Here is a 22906-nt window from a genome sequence, read left to right on the forward strand (position 1 = left end):
TTATCCAGATAAGAATAATAGCTCATTATAAAAGTACACTACCAAATTATGTAAAATAAATAAATTAGGGAGCCAGTCAGGAAATTATAAGAATTAATAGAAACGTTAAGAAATAAGACAATATCTTCCACAATAAATGACTCAGAAAAAGAATCTTTGAAAGACGTACCATCGTGATCATAAAAAACGTTAACTTGGGCCACTGAGATTTTTGAAAATTTAGGCTGAGTGAACGTACCGAGATTTGTCAAAATTTGTCAACCTCAATATTTAAAATTTTCAAATCCGTGAAAATAAACCCGCCCGCAACACAGTGCTAGTGCTAACACCCAGTTCGGCAGCAATGTTTCTAATGGTACCACCATCATGTATTCGGGTTTGCAGAATGGTTTTTTTTGACAATCTCTTAATTGCGGAATTTTTCAATTGTCACAATGACATTCATTCAAATTTACACAGCCAAATTTCTAGTGTAGTCGTTTTTAATGATCACGATGGTACCCACTAAAAATATGGATGCGATCAAGGAAAAAAAATTAAAAAAAAAAGTAAAAATGTAATTATGTTTTAAATTTTTGTGTTTCTTAAATGTCTTAAAAAACAGAAAAAAAGTGAATTCAATAATAGTTATTTTTTGTTCGACACTCAGAATTTAAGAATTTTCTCCTGCGTGAACGGATTTTGATAAATGTCACAACTTGTCAAAACGAAACGTCAAGCTAATCTTAAAGATTTTAAGCGATTTGGAGCCTTTAAGGTGCTCGTCGAACAAAAAAAACGTTGTATTCCACTTGCTCGTGTGTAAATTGGCTCACTCATGCCAAAAAAGGCCCAATTTACACACAAACTCGTTAAATAAATTACTATTATGCAACAAGTGAGTAAAGGAATACTTTTTTTTACGAGAAGGAAAATTTGCCGCCTAGTAAAAAAAAGATACTTTACTAACGAGTTGCATACGGTTGGCTTAAAAAAAAACGTCAGATTTCATTAAATTTTTATAGTTTGAAACGGCGTTTTAGAGTTTACGTTAAAAAACTGCACTTATGTGTCAGAAATACTGTCAAACGGACACAAATTGACATAAATTGACAAATTAAATTTCCAATTCACATTAGGTCAGATTTCAATTCCCGTTTTTTTTTAAACCAACTGTACAAAAAATTTTTGGCGCCCGTAAGTTTAGATAACAATTTTTTCGACCTCTCAAAATTTGAAAATTTTCTCCTGTGTGAACCCGTGGACCTTTAAAATTTAAATTGGCCCACTCATGCCAAAAAAATTCCAGTAGTAATTATGAATGAAAAATTTGATAATTGCGTTAAAAATGACACGCTACGGCACTTTTTTTAACGCTTCTTGTCCGATTCAAAAATCACATATTTTATGAACGCAAACGAATGAAAAAACTTGCACTTTTTTTGACGGAGGTTATTTTTATTTGCAAATTTCTGTGGACCAAAAAAGAAGATGCACTTGATTCTCTTAACTATAAAATAGCTATTTATGTAGTTAGTTGCAAAATGAGAGTGTTTTTCGCATGAGACGTGAAAATTGTCCCAACGAACGAAGTGAGTTGGGCAACACGTCGAATGCGAAAAACACTCGGTTTTGCAACGAATCACATACAAGATTTTTTCTAATTCCTCATAAAATTGTTAAAAAAAACAAGAAATATTTAAATTTTAGTAAGTACCTAATTAAATCATTCTACCATTGAATTTGTCAAGGAATTTATGTTTCGCTTTACTATGACAATATGTAAACAGAAAAAAAATCCACAAAATCACAATTTGGTATCAATTTGGTCCCTCAAATGAGTGATTCCGAAGAAAGTGTAGGTGCAGATATTGAAGCTGCAGCGGAAGCTGCTATTTCGACCTTGTTACCAGCGAAGTCGCGAGCTGTTTATGGGTTAAGTTATCAACGCTTCGACCAGTGGTTGGGTTTGAGGAAGTTGGAATGCATATCCGAAAAAGTAATGTTAGCTTATTTCATGCAAAGGTCTAAATTGCTGAAACCATCAACAATGTGGAGCGAGTATTCAAAACTAAGAACAACCATTTATTTGAATAAAAAGGTAGATATTAGCAAATTCAACAATTTGATTGCATTCTTGAAGAGACAGAGTGAAGGCTATCGCGGGAAGAAATCGAAGGTTTTTACCAAGGATGAAGTCCATGCATTTTTAAAAGAAGCCAACGATGAAACATATTTAATGTTAAAGGTACAAGAAAAAAATTATTAGAGAAGAATTACATTACAAAATAATCATCTTTTTCAGGTTTTACTAATTGTCGGTATATCAGGAGCCTGCCGTAGGCAAGAACTACTTCAGTTGTCTATAAAAGACATAGAAGATATGGGAGAATTCCTGAAGATTCAGATCCTTGAAACTAAAACAAAAGTACCACGAGAATTTACCATAACTCCGGGAAATGTTAGTGGATTAAATTTATTAGAAGTCTTTCGAAGATATTCTTCATTGCGATCTAAAAATACACGGCACCAGAGATTTTTTGTTGGTTATAGACTTGGAAAATGCATTGCCCACCCTGTTGGAATAAATACTATTGGCGGCGCTCCAAAACAAATAGCCACTTTCCTTGGTTTGAAGAATCCCGAAGAATACACCGGTCACGCTTTCCGCCGTAGTTCGGCTACATTATTAGCTGAATCCGGAGCAGATACGTCGATTTTGAAACGTCTTGGGGGGTGGAAATCGACCAATGTTGCCGAGGGTTACGTTGACGCATCAATACAAAATAAGAAGAAGATCGCTCAAATGATTTTAGGCAAAGACAACACTACCAGTAAAGCCTTATCTTTCAAAAAATTGAAAACACATGATGCTACGTCTTCAAGTGGTCAAATCCCAGAGAAAAATAATTACTTATCGGTTGATAGTTATCATGAGATGTCTGCTGTATCGTCAAACAATCAAATTTCAGACGAACTTAACTTGTCATCATCATTAACAGAAGGTTTCCATATTTCACATTTACATAATTGTACTGTAAATATATATAATAAATCATCCACTTAATTATTCTTAATTGAATTTGACATTTTTTTTTCGCATTAATGCAAAAAAGTGACAATCAAAACGCATTAGTGCAAAAAAGAACGTCATTTTGACATTCAAAACGACAACATAAAATTCGACATTTTACAACGGAATTAGAAAAATAATATTTGTACAATTAGTTATGGAAGTCATACCTTTTTTTCCATGAATTTGCAGTAAATGAGTGAAAAAAATAGACTTTCATAACGTGTGTACATGCTATTTTTTTGCATATCGTTGTAAGTTGAGAAATTTGGCCTAAAAGGATTTATGAAAAATTAAAAAAAAAGTAGGTATGGTTTGACAATCATCTCCAAGGAATAAAATGATACAAGAAAGTACTGCTTTCACTACGATTTTTCGTTTAAAAAAGTGCTACTTTCGTTACAATTTTTCGTGTAAAAGAGTACTACATATATACAGGGTATTTCACAACTCGCGCCCTAGAGAAAAAGAGGAAACAGGAGATCGCATTTGGATGTGTAATTTTGAAGAAAAAAAAATCTAGCTTAAAAGATATTCGAGAAAAGACAACTTAAAGTTAACCAATCAGAGATCTACACCTCCAAGGTGTGTTTGCCGTAATTTTACGTTGCTAGGATTTCATTTAAGAAAAAACATCTTTAAAATATTTCGGCGATTGGAGTTGTTTTTGAAAGATGTCACTGTCAAATTAAATTTGTAATAAAAAACCTTTATTTATTTGGTTACAATAATGTATTCAGCCGCTGATTATTTAGAAATGATAATAATTTTTGGGGAATGTGAGCGTAACGCCAGGAAGGCAGCAAGAGTCTTCGAAGAACGTTTTCCGGGCAGAAATAACAATTATTTTTTCGTCTGCAACACATTTTTTTTTTATTTTTTGCTACAATACGTTGTAATAATAATTGAAATGACCTAGAATGCCATTTAGTTGCGACTATCAAGCATCAACCACCACCCCACGAGTCCGAGGCCCGCGGCCCGTCCAAGACAAAACATGAAAGCGCGGCCGACCTGGTCATACCAGCCAAAAATCATCGGTGGGTTTTGCGCATCAGAGCCTCTGTAACCGATTTATTGTCAGACCGACACTGGTGGCTCAGCTCAGGCCCGTGGAGTCGCTACACCCCAAGCATCTCCTAGAATCGCCCATAGGCCTTGCAGTAGACATCTAAACTTGCAATGTAATGACAGCTCTAACATTTCAGATTGTTAACCTAAATTTGTTGAGAATGAAAAGTCAAATCTAATGTGTCAAAATTACAGTAACCCAAACATTTTTTGTAACTGATGGTATTATTTTTGAAACCTAGCAACTGGCTTTATTTGGTTGAAATAACATCACACTTCGAGATGCCCTTCTGGGATTGGTAGAATTACAAGTCTTGTAACTCAGTTATGAAAGCAGTAATAAATTCTTTGTTTCTATTTTTTGACAACTTATTGTCGTCGGCAGGTGTCCTTTTTCTCTAGGGCGCGAGTTGTGAAAGACCCTGTATATACTTCCATTACGATACGCAAAAAATTGTGTGAAAACCGATTTTATTTTCATTTTTTATATTATTTTTCAGGTTTATTTAGTTTTTTTGAGAAACGCCAACGACACCGCAACCATTTATGCTCTCCTTAGAAATTCACAAAATACTCCTCACCAACTACGACAACCCTTCATAATGGAGCTGGTGAAGCGTAGCCACAGACACTGCCGACATATGACGGTGGTGGAATACTAATTAACTAATTCTTCACCGTTTCTGATTTCTTTTCGCTAATTTCTTTATCAAACTGTCCCAAAATATTCGCAAAACACTTAAAAATTGCGTTTTTTTGGCTACAAACGTCAAAATGGCAATGTAGGAAATTAATCAGCAAAATAACAACATAAAAAGAAAATTAACGTAAAAATTGATCAAAATGCATTCTATTTTGGAGTAAACACGCTTCAACCCTGTTTAAAAAGAACCTTTGAACGTGGCACAAAGTCTCTGGCGTTATGGCCATACGCTCATCATGAATTCTTTGTTTGGGTTCTTCAATCGTAAGTACAGGTGTTTGGCAGACTCTTTCTTTTAATAGGCCCCACAAGAAAAAATCTAAAGGCGTTATGTTTGTAAAATTGTTATCTAAATATTCTCTGACATTTCTATGAAAACTGGGTGAGGCCCCATCTTGCTGGAACCACGTACCATCGGTGGACATTAAAAGCTGGGACATCCAAAAAATTTTCATTGTGTATCAAACTTTCACTTCGTCACAAATTGTCAGATTAACTATTGTCACACTGACATCACTCTTTTGTAAAATTAAAATAATTAAAATAATGTTTCAATGTTTTTTTCTTACCTACATGTTTTGACCACTAAAAAACCGATTCTGTGAATAATTACCAATTACATATTTAATTGGGAAAACAAACAATATCATTCAATATGAAACAAACTGAACTTTAACGTGATGGTTTTGACAAATAAACGTCATTCACCCCGTCATAATTTTTATAACCTTTTCGTAAAAAACCAAATTTAACGCATACAAATTTTGTAATTTTTGACTTTATCAGTTGTCATCTTGTCCCAGCTTTTCATGTCCACCGATGGTAGGTACTATGCCGGCAAAAAAATTTTGGCCGTCATTGTCTGTCAATTCAAAAAATCAAATTGTAATCCATACTTTATTGTGATCATGATTTTTGATTACCGTCTTGATTATGAATGTTATTTTTTGGGTGGTAAATTTCAAAATTCGAAATTATTTTGTCATTTCTACTATACAGGCTGTTCTCGAAGTTGACGCGTTCCTTGTAACACGAGGTACTACACATTATTCTTAAGAATTTTAGCCTAAATCATCTTAGTAAAATGTTTGTATTAACGGAGATAATTGATTGTATATTTTTATTGTTTTCTAAAATTTTAAGTCCGGTCCTGTCCGTTTCTCCGCTGTACTAGATTAATAACTAACCTGGCCCAGAATGGTGTCTTTCCGGAAATCGCTTTGCAATACTCTCTGGACGTTGCAGATGCATTCTGATAACGTGATAACATTGCCCATGCATTTGCAATATATCTGTGAGCTCATTATTTTCCTAATAATAAAGCCATTTCGACTAATTAGATGACAACTCTGACAGTAGTTTTGATTAACGTCCATGCTCATGTGATTTTTTTTTTAATTTCAATTTCTAACAAATCAGCGCAAATTTGAGCAGGACCGGTTTCAAAAATTTCAAAAAAATTAACTTATTGTATCTTCATTGCCGTACACATTTTACTAAGGTGATTTTGGCTAAAATTCTTTAGAACAACGCATACTATCACATGTTAAAAGGAACGCCTCAACTTCGAAAACACCCTGTATACACAGAACGTTTACCTCAGATTATCTATGTACGACTGCTCTAATTTTGTTCATTCATGTCGGATTTTTGGAATATCTGAGCTTTAAACAGTTTAAATTGATTGTCAAAATGACAAGAATCGAAAGTGGGGTTACGGTTTCTAAAGGTTTATTTACAATTTATGGGAATGTCAAGATAGTGACGGCCAAAATTTTTTGGCCGTCATAGTACTATGGCGGACAATAAATTTAGGCCGGCAAATTTCTGACATTTCAAAAAAGTCAATGCAAGCGACCATTTATTGTCATTATAACTGATGCGTCAGTTTCTCAAACTGAAGGTTTTCAAGATGTTTGGCGTTTCCTTTGCTTTTTTCGTAACTTACAGATCATGACGCACTAGCATAACTGATTTGTAGTAGCACTTCTCTCTGGTGCACGCTTCTTTTCCCAATTTTAATTTTGATTATCGCTGTCACGATGACAAGAATGACAAAAATCGAAAATGGGGTTAGTTGAACATAATGCCAGCTTCACATTTTGATGTCAACTCAATGACAGGCCGGCCTAAATTTATTGTTCGCCATAGTACGTTGTCTTGTTCGTGTATTCAGATCTAATTCTTCCAATAACCATACATGAGAAACATGTCTATTTTCTCATCGTTTGAGTCATAATACCGTGCGATCGAATAAAAAAAAATCAGAGTAGGCGAAAATGGTGGTTTGAACCAATCAAAGCATCAGAATAGCACAATCCAGGTAACTCGATTTTTTTTATTCGATCGCACGTTAATTCTAGTTTTAGCAAATTGTCAAGACAAAATTGACAATTCTCATTAGTAATACAACGAGAGGGTACGAAATTGCCGGAAATTTTCGATCTCATTATAGGAGTATTTGTTTCGACGACAATTTCCACAAGTGAGCGTAGCGAACGAGTGGAAATTGTCTAAGAAACAAATACGAGTAAAATGAGGAGAAAAATTTCCCGCAATTTCGTACCATCGAGTTGTATTCGGCATGACAATTCCACGAAGGAAAATTTCATTTTCAAATTTTACACAATTTTTTTAATTTATACGTATTCTTATGACTCAAAGCGTTAGTTAACGTAGTTGAAAACAACAAAAATTTTACTGTGGATCAAAAATGAGTTTATCAAAATTCGAGGAAGGAGGAGAAAATTACAGCGAAAATCGTACGACACTCATTAATGACCAATAGAAAAATTAGTTCACGAGCCATAACCATGGCAACAAAAAAATTTCTTGGAAATTTTTTGTAGGTAGACCAACGTAACTGTGATTAATAAGTGGAAATTTTTTCAGCCAATCAAAATCATTTATTTTGTTGTTGTCTTGGTTATGGCTCGTGAACTAATTTTTCTATTGGTCTTTAATGAGTGTCGTACGATTTAAAAATTTATAATTTAAGAAGCATAATGTCCGTGTCGTTGCGATTTTCTTACAGAATATGCCCTGGTGCATTGATTAATATCCGGAAATTTTTTCGAATGCATTTCTAAAACGTATTAATTAGCCCGAGTGGAACACAATAATCAATGCACTAGGGATATTATAAGTGATAATTTTAGGAAGGTGGAGATGATTACAGCGATAACACTGGGGAACAAAAAAAAATTTTTTTTCTGCGGCATTAACTTTTGTAGTGAATTTGGATGTAACTCAAGTAACAATTACTCGGGATGTAGTTTTTTTGTTTAAATTGACTCTACTTCTCACAATAAACCCTACTATCCAAAATGATAAAAATTTTAATAGTCTGTCTTATCTTGCTCATTATTTTGATTGCTAAAATATCAGTTGGCTTATTCATTTGTTTTGTTGGGTGTTTTTATGTCAGAAAAAAATATGAGTTCTTCCCGTAAGTTTTGTGTTAACGATCTCAACAATTTTTGCTATATATGTGATAAATATTGTCAACAACTACAACGAAGAAATATTACCGATTTTGTAAAATAAGCTTACGAAGCATATTTTTTCCAAATATACAAGCGGCTAAACCATCAATGTTGCACAGTAAAGGTTTGCCAGTGCCGATATTTACTGCCTTATCAAACGTTTCCTATGATGATGTTGAAATGTTAGACTCTTGAGAGTCAAAACAGAAGCGAAAGTGGATTTGAAGGGTGCAATCCTACACTTTAGGGTTTTTCTCAAGGAGAGCTCAATGACTTGATTGGAGATTTAAATTTATGGAAGAAATTACAAATATCAAGGCTAGTGGGATCGCCATATGATGGTGGACTACTGCTAACAAAAAACACAGTACCTAGACGATCGCATAAAAAACGTTTTTCTTAATTTATTTTCGTGAATTTTTTTTATACGATTAATTCTATTTAAATTATTATTTACAACGCTGCTGCCGTTGGAAAATTAAAGTTTTAAAACATATCCAATATTTTTATTTTATTCTATGTTCATCATAAGAGGGTTGCCTTTATCTCAAAAATTAGAGTCAATTCGGCAGATATGATGGACTTTTCGTATTCACAAGATTAAAATTACCCAATATCGACTTTCAAAATCCACGCCACGAATCAGTGTTCTCCTGTGTAATTTTTCGATAATTTTAGGACCATGCTAAATTATCGGTGTAATTCGTTCCTAATTGGTCCAATGATTCAAAATACTACAAGCTGATTGGTTGAAATTTTCTGAGTGGAATTGTCAGAACAATGCAATCGTTTTCATTCATATTTGATTTTTTTTTTTTTTGTTACTGATCTAGTGAATGCTGGAATTAATATTCTTGGTTGCATCTAACCAGGAGAGCTCGTCAGATGTGGGCCGACTTTTTGAACAAAAAAAAAGTCAGGGTGGTTACCCGGAGCGTCCATATCACAACCTTGAAAGGAAAGCCCCGTACGCTCGTAAATTTACGTCTTTTAATAGAGGCCTTAACTATTCTTGAACTTTTCTTATAGCTCTAAACAGTTTAAACCCTGCCAAGCTCTCAAGAATGTTAGTTGATAATACTGTCAATTCGGCAACTTTGTCCAGATTCTATTTATTGTTGTTTGGATTTTTTTATTTGGACACGACCACGATATACCTACATAATAACCACGCCCCAGTGTCGAATGATAAACTAAACATCTCATTGTGACTAATTATCAATTTTATACTGATACTGATTGCAATTACTGTAAATTAATAATGATAAAACTTTTAGCACTGCTCTTCCACTTCAACAGTTCAACAACCCCTCATCACATCTTCAGGCTGCCATAAAATTTAAATTCAAACAACCCTCCATCACCAACTAATTCTTGCACATGCGCTCTTGCAGCCGCCACCCCACTCCTCGGCAACGTTTTCCAAGCGCTATTTACAGAATTCTAACCTCAATTTGTGCTTGCGGTAGTAAAGTAAATTTTTCACAACAGATCTACTAAAATGGCTTTAACCAAACCCAAATCCGAAATGACCGCCGAAGAATTACAAATGCGGGAAGAAGAGGAGTTCAACACGGGCCCACTTTCAGTGCTCACCCAGTCAGTAAAGAACAACACCCAAGTGTTGATAAACTGCAGGAATAACAAGAAGTTGTTAGGCAGAGTGAAAGCATTCGACCGACACTGCAACATAGTTCTCGAAAATGTGAAGGAAATGTGGACGGAACTGCCAAGACCGGGGAAAGGTAAAAAGAAAGCTAAGCCAGTCAACAAGGATCGATTCATTTCAAAGATGTTTCTTCGAGGAGATGCCGTCATTATAGTCGTACGGAATCCGTTAGCGACTGCTAGTTAGGTTGTAAAGAGTAGCGTTTTCAATAAATTTATACTTAAATTTGGGTTTTATTGATTGTTGCAAAGGTAAGAAAGTAAGAGTTGTACTTACCTCACTGTGATGGATTGTGACTGAGTCACTACTTGGATTGAATTTAATATTTTGTGGTTTACTTCACCAACAACAAAAAATCGGTGTTAACATGACACCCGCTATAATTTGAGACTTAGGGTATACATTATACAACATAATTTCTTGCTCACATCAAGAACTTTTACTTAAGTCATTACCACTTGATTTCAAGAGATTTTTTTGTACAAAACAATACAAAAGACAAAACACTGCGTTCATAAAACGTGTACACCTGCTACATTTTTAAAATAATAATTATAAACGTAGTAAGTACCAAGATGTTAAATTTAGAAAAACAAAAAAAAAAACAAGTATTGACTATTAGCGACACTAAATTAAATAACTGCTGGAATAGGTTATGATGTAATAAATAAATGGGAGTATGTATTAGGTACTTTTATAGAACGCTAATCGCTCGTAGACGGCTTCTTTTGGACACATTTGCATAAAAAAATTCAACTTAGATCAGAAGATGGCTTTTTTTTCGTAATTTCTGTATTTCTTTGCAAAAAAAAACATTATGTAACAATAAATAAACAAAATAAACCTTATTGTAGTAAATTTGAACTTAACTAATACGACGTTTGCTTTGAAGTCATAATTGTCAAACTCCATTGCTCTCGGCTCAACCCCTCTCACAAATAATGTCTACCACACTTGGCTCCATCAAGATGGGTTCCAGACATCTATGTACGGCGGACCCGAGTATTTCGTCCAATAAAAAGTGAACCAAACTGAAACATTTCTACTTAGAACTGTACCAAGTAACAGTAGCCATCACTTACTTTTCGTCGGCAACAAATCTCCATAAATACAACTGTAAGTAATGAGTATCGACTTGAATCTGTTGAAGACCGTACTTGCTGAACGTCTTCAGCCTGACACACTCCATGAACGTCTGAAAGTCACTCACAATTACACGTTTTACTCAAAAATTGTATGACTAACTTTGAGGCTGATTTTAATAATTCCGGTAAGTATGGAGACCTTGTTGAATTCCACCGTCGAAAAGATTTCGATCCGTTCGCTGAACAGCTTGTGCATGTTTGATACGAGGGTCGAGTCTAGATGATTCGGTGTCAAACTCGACCAATTGGATCTGTACTGGTGCCTCGAGACGGATATGCTGCGAACGTGATGAAATAGAATTCGTTTGTATTTTTATTTCATTCCGTACCTGTGTGTTTTTCGACTGGAATCACTGCTGTGTTCGGTGTTGTTTCCCTGGTCTTCGTAAAGCAGCGCCACGGTGGCGTCGATCGCAGAAATATCTTCTACGACACGTTTCATCACAGCTCGTACAGTTCGGGGCTCGATCGTGTGCAGCCAGTCTCTGGTCTCCACACTTTTCCGCAACATCTGCAATTGTAAATCGATATTTTCTAATTATTACGAGTACGTAAAATGTCATCTAGAAATCATCAAGAAGTTAGAATCACACACAACAAACTGAGAATTGGTTCTTGCGCTAAGTTAACTTAGAACTGTGCCCGTCTGTGTGGCAACAACGATTTAAATTACACTCGTTAAAAATATTCAGTCATGACTGATAAATAAGACTGAGATTACCCTGATCCTCTGCATTTTATCACATATTATATCCCGAGTGCAAAATTTTTTGCTAATGAACGAAAACATCCATAAATGAGGTCAGAAGACCAATTATTAGCAAATAAGAGCACGAGACGTAGTCGAGGACCGAATAATTTATGGATGTTTGAGTTTATTAGCAAAAAATTTGCCGATATTAAAATTTTGCACGAGGGGTATACGGCTGATTATTTCCTGAATAGAATGAAAACAAACGCATTATTTCCAATCCTTTTTATTCAAAATAATTTATTTAAAAAAAAAAAATCAGGTACCAACATTTTTTATCCGATTATTGCACAGTGTGCATTTTAGAGACATTTTATCGGGTTATTTTTTGTTTTCTCGTTTTGATTGGTCAATATTTGTCACGCAATTGGTTGCTAGACACATGAAGGAAATAATCATTTTAGTCACATAAGCAGGATAAAAAAGTTTGAGTAGGAACTATAATAGGCAATAGTTGACGCAATGCATATTTTTTATAGGTAAGTTAGCGACAAGGCAGTCAACATACCGAATGGAACAAAAGTATCAAATAATCGCTGTAACTTTTTAATTTGAAAAATTATGAAAAAATGTTTAATACAAAAATTGTTTGGTTTATTATTATGCATGACGTTCAACAAAAATTGTCAACATTCTTGATATTGCATTTTATTACTTAGTTACATAGTTAATTTTATCACCTTTGTTTTTTTTTAAATTTTATTCTTTTTCGCTTGTTTGAAAATCACACAAAAAATGTATGGGTGCTATTTAAAAAACCAAAGTTGGTTGCCATAGCAGCGAAACAAAAGAAGATAGGAACAAACTAGAAAGACCAGATGATGCAGGATAATACACCAATCAACTTTTATATTAAACATTTTTTCATAAATTGTCAAATTAAAAAGTTACAGCCAATATTTGATACTTTTGTTCCACCCTGTATATTTCCCATGCCAGAATAAAGAACAACTTCTTGGATTTTCTTGTTATTATTAGATAATATTGGGTGATTTAAAATGATTGTGGATAAGTATGACAACTATGTACGAAAATTTATGTGGCAGCACAACTGTGTGGGTAGAATAGAGTTGACATTTCTTTGACAGTTCATTGTTGCGCAATTTTGAAAATTGTCAAATCAATGTGCAATTGTATAAAAAAAATCAAATGCACGCTTATGAAATGTCATACAAATGTCAACTCTACCCCACCCACACAGTTCCCACATAAATTTTCGTACATAGTTGCCATACTTATCCACAATCATTTTGAATCACCCAATAGATTAGAAATATGGTAGGGTCAAGAACTAAATCTTGTGGTATCCTATAACTGATGGGGTAGTTGATACATTTCATATAATACAGAGTTTTCGTAAATGATTCGTGCCACAAGAAGGCTGTGTCGCAATTTTCACTATTACCTAATTATAATTCAAAGTCGGAAGTGGATCAATCAAAAAGGTGAGGAGTTCTGTAACTAGTAGAGGGAAAAAAACTTTCAATATCTTGACGAATTTGATATTAAATCGCTATAAAGTTAGCTCCATCACAAAAATTTAATTGAAAAAAATTGATCATGCTCAATCATAGAATATTAATTGTAGATTGTGCCTACCAAGTTTCAGAATTTTTGGACAATTATTAAATGTGTAATCGCAAAAATGGTAAGTGTTGGACCATCCTGTATGCAATGTGAACAGAAAGTTTGGAACAAAATTCATAATAACGTAATGTGATGTTTTTAAGAAAATCACTCGGACAGGTCGATTTTATTTTGAAAAATGCCAGCCTGTAACGTGCAACTTGTTTAAATGACGTCACTGCTTTTTGCGCAATGACGTCATCACCAATTTTTTTAAATGACAACCCCCACTTTTTTCTTCTCTTTTTGATAGACCCTTCCACTACCTAAACGACGAATGAAAAAAATTGGTACCTTACATAACAATTTTTTTGAGAAAATGGCAATTTTTATTTCAAAAATTTAGTTTAATTTTTGATGTTATTTTTTTTTGTATGGGTTTATTTAAAACAGAAGGTTTATTTTAATCGACCAAACAATTTAGAAGATTTACTGCAGCGATTTCGCTCTAAAATGGAACGAAAAGCCCTGACATTATTGAGCGCAGTGTTGGTAAGTGCCAAATGGTTGGCAGGGAATAATTTCAACATTTGCGTTAAACTTTATTGTTAACTTTAGATGGTTGTTTGTATTTGTTTGAGGTCAATCAAAATTTTTACATTAAAAATTAAGTTAATTTTTTTAAATAAAATTTGCAATTTTCTCAAAAAAAAATTGTTATGTAAGGTACCAATTTTTTTTCATTCATCGTTTAGGTAGTAGGAAGGTCTATCAGAAAGAGATGAAAAAAGTGGGGGTTAAACAAGTTGTACGTCACAGGATGGCATTTTTCAAAATAAAATCGACCTGTCCGAGCGATTTTCCAAAAAACATCACATACGCTACTATGAATTTTGTTCCGAGTTTTATGTTCACACTGTATATCTGTTGGTTGTCCCGATTGTAATTCACCGCCCGTGTGCTGCGCCTAAAGAAGTTTTCATTTCAAAAACAGTTTTTACCTGTGAAACATTCAGTCCTTGTATCCTCACGTACGAATTCAACAACTCTTGCGCAGATTCTTGCATTGTCATGCTAATCTCATTCTCATTGGTCAAAGCCACGTTCTGCTTAGGGTTGATTTGGAAAACTTCGTCTGTTTGAGACAGCTAAAAATATTTTTCATTGTGGTTTCAACAAATACCAATTTTCATTTTTTTACCAAAAAACTGACGCTTCCGTTGCGAAAATCTAGGCACAGTTTTGACAACAATAACAACAAAGTTGGTGGTATTTTCAAGTCGGAAGCCACAATCGCGCAGTAACTTCGTGCGGTGGCCGTCAGGTGGTGCATGAAGCAGACGATCAAGCCTTCTCTGACGTTGTCCACGCAAAAACTGTCCTTGAACTGGGGCTTTTGGGCGAAATTAATTTCAGGTTGGATAAAGGCCTGAAAATTATTTTTTGTCCAATCTACTAAACAATTTGTGTCATTGTTTCTTACCACAAGATCTTGCAAGACTCCTTTGATTTTCTCGACTATCGTTATTACGAGCGAATTGAGGAGTTCATTCAAATTTTTGGACGAATCATCTTGACTTATCAATTTAGGTGTTGTCAAATTTTGTCTAACTTTCGTCAACGAATCCGCAAAATTCATTTTGAGAATTTGCAAATGGGCCTTGCACTGTTTCCTTCCGGCGTTTATTACTATATCAGTGGCGACGCTGAAATCGTTGCATTGTTACCAACATTTTGATGTCACACTAAACTTACGACGAAAAATCTACATCTCTGCACAAAGTGTTACTTTCGATTCTTTTGTAAAACCTGTCTAGAGCCTGTACCAGAACCGCCGTATCTCCAACGTCCTGTTCCAGATCGACTTTATTTTGCACCAACTCGAAATACTTCTCCATATTTTGTTTGACAAACGTGTTGAGTTCAGTCGCGGCAAAATTCTCAAAAATATCACTGTTTTCCACATTTTCCGAGTTATTTCTATTTATGAACATGTCATCGAAAGAAACAACAACCAAGCACAAATCGCTCAAGAATCCTGAACAACCTAAATCTATAAATTCTGTTATGTCTCTTTGTTCGCTTTGATCTTTCAACATGACCAATTGGTCGCTTAAACGTTTCTCAGCACATACAAGAAATTCTGAACACAACTCGTTTGCTGGTTCATTCAATTGAAGTAACAAATCTACAGATTCAGTTAACTCCTTGGCTGAAGCCTGAGGATTACTGAACTGTTTTCGCAACTCTTTTTTTAAATCAATCAGAATTGTTTCGCAATCAGTTTTTATGCCTTGTAACGATGGTAAATTACCGTACTGTTCTAGAACCCTCTGGGCATGCAAGTAATCTTGAACAGCCTTCAAACATGCACAACATATATTTCAAATAATTATTACATCTGAAAGTGTACCTCAACATAACTTTTCTCCTCCATTCTAGTCTTAAGACTTGTCGGTAGTTTAAACAAAAACTGCAATCTCTGGAGTAAAGTGTGCACACCTGATAGTTTACTAATCTGTTGTCTGGTGCCCTGCAGAGTCGAATTAATCTGATCAGAAAAAGATGTGATCGATGCCATGTTGGAAGCAAGGAGGTCCATCTCATTTTCCATCTTCTTAAAGTCAACTTTCATCTACAATTTTAAAATAACATGATAAATTTTATCACGAGTTAATGCCGTAAAGTACCTTTTTAATTGTGTCAGTGGCTGATATAAATTTGTTGTAATTTTCGTATACTAAAGTTTGCATGTCTGAGTGTAACGTCTGTGTGTCTTTGACTATATCACTTTCATGATCAATTATTTGTCTCAAATTCGATTCCTAAAATAAGACGATTGAACCATATTTCTTGTGTAAATTTAAATCGTTTACTTTAAACAATTTATCCAAATATAAGTTGGGGTTGAAATTTGAACTGTTGAGGTCTAATGGATTTGATTTTCTTTCAGCCATTTTTACCGAGGAAATTGGCTAAATAATTCAATATGAGAATTCTTAATACAGTACTACACAAGAACTAATTAAAAATAATATGATTAACACATTTAGGTTATGACGGAGCTACCAGCTGGGCTGTCAGATTAGATTGCAATTTCGGCACAACTGTCATAAATTCATAATTGTTATTGGCGAATGCCGTCATTAGCGTGATGTTGGTTGCCTTATCAACATCCCTTCCAAATAAAATTTTAAAAATTGTAAGCAAAAAAAATTGCACGATTAACACAATCTTGAAATAAAAAAGGGACACTATTTTTTCTTCAAACCTTCATAACAAATTATTTAAGACACGTTAAGAAACCAGGTAGGCTCATCAGCGGAGATAATAACTTCACGGACGCCCTCAGCGGAGATAATAACTTTATCTGCCGCTCTCAGTGGAGATAATAACTTTATCCAACATTCAATAGTAATATCGTGTTTTACTAGTTAGTTTTAATTGAGTAAACTGGGCTATAACTAGTCTGTTGTTTTAACCCACGTTGCCATTTGCACCGTGGGTTATAACATACATAACCCACGTTGCCATTAGCACCGTGGGTTATTAACGTTCATAACCCATCGGGAGCAGAATTTCATCAATAATGTCATTATCTAAAAATTTTGGAATATTGGATAAAACGTTGTATGGCATACGTGGGTTATTAAGTACTACCCACTCGAGGTAATAACCTACTCGGGCAAGCCCTCGTAGGTTACAAATACCTCTCGTGGGTAATATCTTAAATAACCCACTTATACCATAAATAACTATTATCTGCCGCTCGTCAGCTCATTAGATGCCATGACAATGAAGTGACACTTTAGCATTATCAATGCAGCAGGATAATGTCATAATTTACGGACGTTTGAAGGAAAAACTCTTTATTAATAAATATAATAAAAATATCGTTTGTAAAAAACTAATATGTGCTTCCAAATGATAATAGTTATAGTTGACTCAAGTTGCAAAAAACCACTGGTCATTTGCAACAGCATTTTTTTAATATTTTTGAACCAAATAAAGGCACAAAGGGGTCACAAAATCATAGTTTGGATTGATTATTTTCCATATAAGTACAGTTTTAAAGTAAATTCAAATAACTAATGTCATAAAAGTGCTGTTGCAAATGACAAGTGGTTTTTTGCAACTTGAGTCAACTTTATTTGTGAGTAGTTGGTTGCGACAAAAAACGGGAAAAGAAAATTTTCCTTATGTAAATTTGGTTTTGTTCATTTGTCAATTAATTGTGTACTTGACAAGACATCTTTTTTTTAGCAGGTTTATACAACAAAGTGATCGATTATAAAGAAAGTTCTCGAGATATTTCAGATTGATATTTTAAAAAATTGAATAATAGAAATATACAAAATGAGTTTGAGAATCGGCTCTGCTATCGTTTAAATAATACTCCTAATTGAAACCATTTTGAACATTGAATTTGGTTAAAAATACAACTTTTTATTACTTCATTATTTTGAAATTGCAATAAAAATCTTATGAGTTTTTCTTTGTTAGTTCTTATTGTTAATCGCATAATTAGACATTTTCCTGTGCTATTTAAGAATTGAGTCATTGCTCTAACCAGGCCAAATTAAGTTTCTAAGTTGCAAAAAATGCAATTTTTTAAACTTCACAGTCAAATATCTCGCTTTCTTTTGTAACCCATTATTTTTTTATTAGGCATATACCGGATGTCCCAAAAATGGCGTACTAACGGTGCACTACGGTGTAGAAGACATTACCGTAAACGCCAGAAAAATGTTAAAAAAATCCTATTGGACTTATTTGCTGATTTGGCGGTCTTTGAAAGTGGCACTTAACACATCAATTATTTTGAAATATAGGTATGTATGAAATTGTCATGACAGCTACCTCTAATCGTACATATTATCACAAAGTACAAGATCACTCACTACCAATATTTAATCCTGCATAATAGAGAATTTAGAAGCTTTGGAAATCGAAAAAAATATTTTAAATTCACTACGGTAACATTGCAAGGTAATGATGTACGAATATATCTTTGTTTACATTGTATTACCCTTAATAATAATAATAAAAATAATTGATTTTTTTGTCGGAAACGTTTTTTTCATGTACATTTAAGCATCCTCGATAAGGTAGTATGTAAGAAGTTTGTACGCCAATTTTGGGACACTCTGTATGTAAGTAGGTATTAAAAAAGATACTGTGCTTCTTAAACAGTCATTAAAAATATACCTAGGTACTATTCCGGACACGGAATCTTGGCCACAAATGACATTTAACTGACAAATAGGTGTGAATTGGCCTTATTGAATATAACCCAACTTTTGACTCGATAATGCAATTTCCCTGCTTTTTTGATGTCACAAGAAAAACTTCAAAGTGATTTTTAATAATTGTCATTTATTAATGACACTAATGCTTGGTTTACATCATTTTTTTTAGAAATGTCTAAAAAATGTTGGCCAAGATTCCGTGGCCGGAATAGTACGTAGGTATTAAGAGATCATTTAAAACTTTTAAGGGGGGCTGGCTGGGGGCGGAGTAATGACGTGATATTTTCATTAAATTAAGTTCTCCATGTGCTGGCTCACATCCTATACATAATTTTTTGTAATACCTAGTTGTTAAAGGTGGCTTTCCGGATTGTTTGTCACCATGTAAACAACCTCATAACGGCCGGAGTCCGTTAAGGGTGTCCGTTATGAGCGGGAGCGGCCGTTATGAATGACTAAATAACTATAGCAAGTAGCAACGTACTTAGATCTAAATTTTATTTTTCAACTTTTTTACAATTGGTACAATAATTAATGTTTAATGTTATGGGACACACCTTGAATTAATCGAAATCCGTATGTCACTAGCAGATGTAGACGAGATCGAAGATTATGCTTCAGAATTTTAACACTAACACAAGCGCGATTTTGCAGGGAATAACGATGACCTCACTTGCTCTGCGGACATCCGGACATCGGGAATATCTTGATCGCGGTTTTTTATTGATTTCAGTCGTTTATTTTCAACGGAAAGTTAAGTGTTGAACAAATCTGACAAACAGCAGCAAATGTAGACAAGATCGAAGATGATGCTTCACAATTTTAAGACTAACACAAGCGCGATTTTGCAGGCAATAACGATACCTCACTTCCGGACATCGGGCATATCTTGATTGCGATTTGTTATTGATTTCATTCATTTATTTTCAACGGAAAGTTAAGCGTTGAACAAATCTGACAAACAACATTGAAACAATTTTTTTTTCACAAACAACGGTTGACATGACGACGTCCTTCGCACACTTATTAATCATTCGGTTTTTTCGATGGCGTCGAAAAAAATGTATTTCAAAAAGATAATTGTGAACGAATCGTAGAGATATTACAAAAACTATTGTACAATACACGTCCGTTAGGGCCTTTACAGTCTCGCCAGTATTATTCGACTCGCTCTGCGAGCTCGTCTCACAAAATCTCTGGCTCGGCAGTAAAGGCTATCCTAACGGACTTCTACTGTAAAATACTATTAAATTCGAGAAATGAACGCATCTAAACTTCTTTATCGGACGCCCGATATATTTTTTTTGTAATATCTAGTTGTTAGAGGTGGCTTTCCGGACTGTTTGTCACCATGTAAACAACCTCATAACGGCCGGAGTCCGTTAAGGATGAACTGGAGTAACAATCTCAGCAAAAAGTTGCGGAATTCTTATAATGCTATGAAACGTTTATTACGAGAAATCAATATTTGTAAAAATAGTTTTTAATTTTTGGAAACGAATTGTAATGAGTTGCAAGTAAATTTTGTGTTTATTTTCTTGATATTTAGATAATTCTGTGGCGGTCGTGAAAAAGTAGGTAAGTCAAATAATTTCAAAAATGAGTTAACGATGTTTACACCTTAATAATAAATCATGGAGTTAAATAATTCAGATTTTCACAGTTTAAAATTTACTTATATTGAAAGCAAGTACAGGTAGAAAGAAGTTTCTATTTAATTACAGGATTTTAGGAATGATGTGGAGCTTTGAATCGTTGCCCTGAAAAATTAACATTTTCGACTTACCTACTTTTTCACGACCGCCACAGAATTACTTACATTTGATTTTACAATCTTTTGACTAAGACTGTACGTGAAAGTAAACAAAAGCACACTGAATTTCAATTTTAATTGATTTCTGTTAAAGTTCTTAACGTAACTGCAGTAAAACGTGCGATATGAGTGTAATGTTGCATACCGACGTCAATTATATGCATTTTGTTCACTTTTATTGAAATTAAAACAGATACATAACCTCAAAAACCGTGTTTTTCCACATGTAATTAGCGATTACAAGGAAAATCCTCGACCAACTTTTTTTGTAAATTCATTAGAAAATTCTACGATATCGATACTTTATGTGTGAAAAATTTAAGAAAAATTGGCCTTTTTGAAATATGTTTTTTATCAATTTTTATGCGACCATTGCTCCAATTCTCATAAGAACACGTGTAAAATATCCCGAAACTTTAAAAGGTAATAACTTTAAAATTCCTCGACCAAATTTCGTGTTCCACTCGGGCTAATTAATACGATTTAGAAATGCATTCGAAAAAATTTCCGGAAATAATCAATGCATCAATGGGATATTATAAGTGAAAATTCTATTCTTATCTTACCTGTCACTTTACTGAGAACGCAATTCTCATTATATTCCATTACAAACACATTATATGGTGCTCTTGTAATGCATAGTATCCGCTAAATTAATATCATCTTGATAATAATTGAAGTTATTTTATTTTTCTGTAATTGCACGCAACCTGTTACAGTGAAACATGAAACTAAACCGTTAAAAGTTCTTAAAACTCGTTGTCGTAAACTGGTTTGGTTTTATTTTGTAACAGCTTGTTGTCGAGCACGCATTAAACCTTACAATTTCTTTTAACAAGCAAAAATTCTACGTCCAGTACATACCTACAATCTACGACGAGAGTCGGTCCAAGTTTCAAATTTGAACATGGCGCCGTATATCAGGAGCCACGTGCCTGTATTGATCCGTCAGTGTCGCCACACGCGCTCAAATTCCCTATCATTACCTTGTTATAAAAACAGCAATGATGTTTATTTAAGATCAAATTCGCTCACACTTCTTTAGTCCCGCGTCTGTGCGGTGTCGCGTGTCAGCCCTTGTCGCTTTCGCGAAATAACAAATCATGAAATCAATATACAGTAAAATCTGATCATGTACCCGGTTTATTTTTTTTAGTGCTTACAAATTTTGAATTTCATTCTTCACCTTTCACAGTAAAACCACCCTCCAAATTATTAAAAACTACATAACACTCGTTTAATTTCACACGGAAAGCATGGAGAAACCGAGCAGAGGCAAAGATACAACTTGCTACAAGGTTGTCCTTACAGGAGGTGAGTGCTGAGGCCTTAATTTACCGAATTTAAAATCAATTTGCCCAGGACCATGTGGCGGAAAGACTACCGGTCAAGCCCGACTCAGCACATTTTTTGAAAACATGGGGTGGAAGGTAATGACGATCGCGTTTTCTCACACCGGAAAATTACTGAGTTTGTTTGCAGGTGTTTCGAGTACCAGAGACTGCTTCTGTACTCCTCAGGTGAGTGGTGTTATCCCCAAGATTAGTCATGCTGTACTTCCCTTGTCAGTGGTTTTCCCAGCATGTGTGCCTAAGCATACATAGCCAAATCCATACTTCTTATTGTACATTATTTCATCATGTTAAAATTAGAATAATATGTGCATTAGGGTGATGTATGTGCACACAAGCTGATTGTTTGTGTTATCACACTTCCAAAATAGCAGGAAGTTTCGACACTCTGCTTGAGAATTTGAGGTTTCAGTTTAAGTTTAAGTTTGGAGTCTAGAGGTCTAGCTGGTATTTTTGAATAAACACCATTTGGAACGGTGCCCTGATCTAGACACGCGTGTTTTCATTATTTATGGAGAACAGAATTAAAATAATAGTGAAGCTCGCTACTCCTACGAGAATTTTTTTACTCTTGTATACACAAATTGCCTAAAATATTTTATAAATAGCGAGAATCACATGCTTTTGTCTACTGTCTGTGGGCAGAACAAAACCAAAGCAATTTGGGTTTTTAGCTTCATCATTGTCTCATCGGATCAGTTAAAAAAATAACTAACTAACTAACGTTGCGTATAGGTTATTGAAAATAAGTAATAATAAAAAAGAGCGGTTTCCATGCGTTCAGAGAGGGTATAAATGTAACTAGTTTATCACTTGTTTGTCATTCTCAATGGAGGAGTTTAGCAAATTACACAAAAATTGTTTATTTATTTAACAAAGCGGTAGACGTGTTACACGATAACCACTTTCTTGGAGCACACGAGCGGCGCGAAAAGTAATCAAAACCAATTATTTGTAAATATGTAATACAATATCATAATTTTTAAGTGCAACAATACACCGCGTGATTATGTGAGAGCTTTCCGTTCGTTCCAAATTGCTGATCGGATC

The 22906-nt window shown here is 34.3% G+C and overlaps 4 protein-coding genes and 1 long non-coding RNA gene across 6 annotated transcripts in view; 3 read left to right on the forward strand and 2 right to left on the reverse strand.

The window, feature by feature from the left end:
- Positions 1-22906, reverse strand: part of LOC138127003 (uncharacterized) — a 171925-nt gene that overhangs the window by 68740 nt on the left and 80279 nt on the right. The window lies entirely within an intron of this gene.
- Positions 1500-3061, forward strand: LOC138126866 (uncharacterized). Its single transcript, XM_069042665.1, has 2 exons — positions 1500-2227; positions 2285-3061. Exons 1-2 carry the CDS (start codon positions 1817-1819, stop codon positions 3044-3046), a joined length of 1173 nt encoding a protein of 390 aa, XP_068898766.1. The 5' UTR covers positions 1500-1816; the 3' UTR covers positions 3047-3061.
- On the forward strand, positions 9700-10205 carry SmD2 (small ribonucleoprotein particle protein SmD2). The gene has a single exon (XM_069042855.1). It carries the CDS (start codon positions 9813-9815, stop codon positions 10164-10166), a length of 354 nt encoding a protein of 117 aa, XP_068898956.1. The 5' UTR covers positions 9700-9812; the 3' UTR covers positions 10167-10205.
- Positions 10738-16541, reverse strand: Vps51 (vacuolar protein sorting 51). The gene is made up of 11 exons (XM_069042823.1): positions 16319-16541; positions 16133-16267; positions 15856-16077; positions 15198-15802; positions 14926-15148; positions 14644-14871; positions 14444-14590; positions 11455-11636; positions 11226-11403; positions 11063-11175; positions 10738-11011 (listed from the first exon to the last, which is right to left on the reverse strand). Exons 1-11 carry the CDS (start codon positions 16397-16399, stop codon positions 10903-10905), a joined length of 2223 nt encoding a protein of 740 aa, XP_068898924.1. The 5' UTR covers positions 16400-16541; the 3' UTR covers positions 10738-10902.
- Ttd14 (TRPL translocation defect 14) overlaps positions 21501-22906 on the forward strand; it is a 50365-nt gene continuing 48959 nt past the window's right edge. Inside the window, exons 1-3 of one of the 2 annotated variants that reach the window (XM_069042827.1) lie at positions 21501-21818; positions 21867-21934; positions 21987-22024. In XM_069042827.1, coding sequence (XP_068898928.1) covers positions 21761-21818; positions 21867-21934; positions 21987-22024 — 164 coding nt within the window. In that variant the 5' untranslated portion in view covers positions 21501-21760. The remainder of the gene's footprint in view (positions 21819-21866; positions 21935-21986; positions 22025-22906) is intronic. The other variant, XM_069042828.1, reaches the window with a different exon arrangement.

This window comes from Tenebrio molitor, chromosome 3, assembly GCF_963966145.1.
Source record: "Tenebrio molitor chromosome 3, icTenMoli1.1, whole genome shotgun sequence".
Lineage (NCBI taxonomy): Eukaryota > Metazoa > Arthropoda > Insecta > Coleoptera > Tenebrionidae > Tenebrio > Tenebrio molitor.

Excerpts from the sequence above, each read along its gene's own strand:
- LOC138126866 (XM_069042665.1), top strand. The coding sequence starts at position 1,817 with ATGAGTGATTCCGAAGAAAGTGTAGGTGCAGATATTGAAGCTGCAGCG. Across the intron at positions 2,228-2,284 it reads AAACATATTTAATGTTAAAG|GTTTTACTAATTGTCGGTAT; the intron begins GTACAAGAAAAA and ends CATCTTTTTCAG.
- SmD2 (XM_069042855.1), top strand. The coding sequence starts at position 9,813 with ATGGCTTTAACCAAACCCAAATCCGAAATGACCGCCGAAGAATTACAA.
- Vps51 (XM_069042823.1), bottom strand. The coding sequence starts at position 16,399 with ATGGCTGAAAGAAAATCAAATCCATTAGACCTCAACAGTTCAAATTTC. Across the intron at positions 11,637-14,443 it reads AAGGACTGAATGTTTCACAG|ATGTTGCGGAAAAGTGTGGA; the intron begins GTAAAAACTGTT and ends TTACAATTGCAG. Across the intron at positions 11,012-11,062 it reads AGATTTGTTGCCGACGAAAA|TTTGGTTCACTTTTTATTGG; the intron begins GTAAGTGATGGC and ends GAAATGTTTCAG.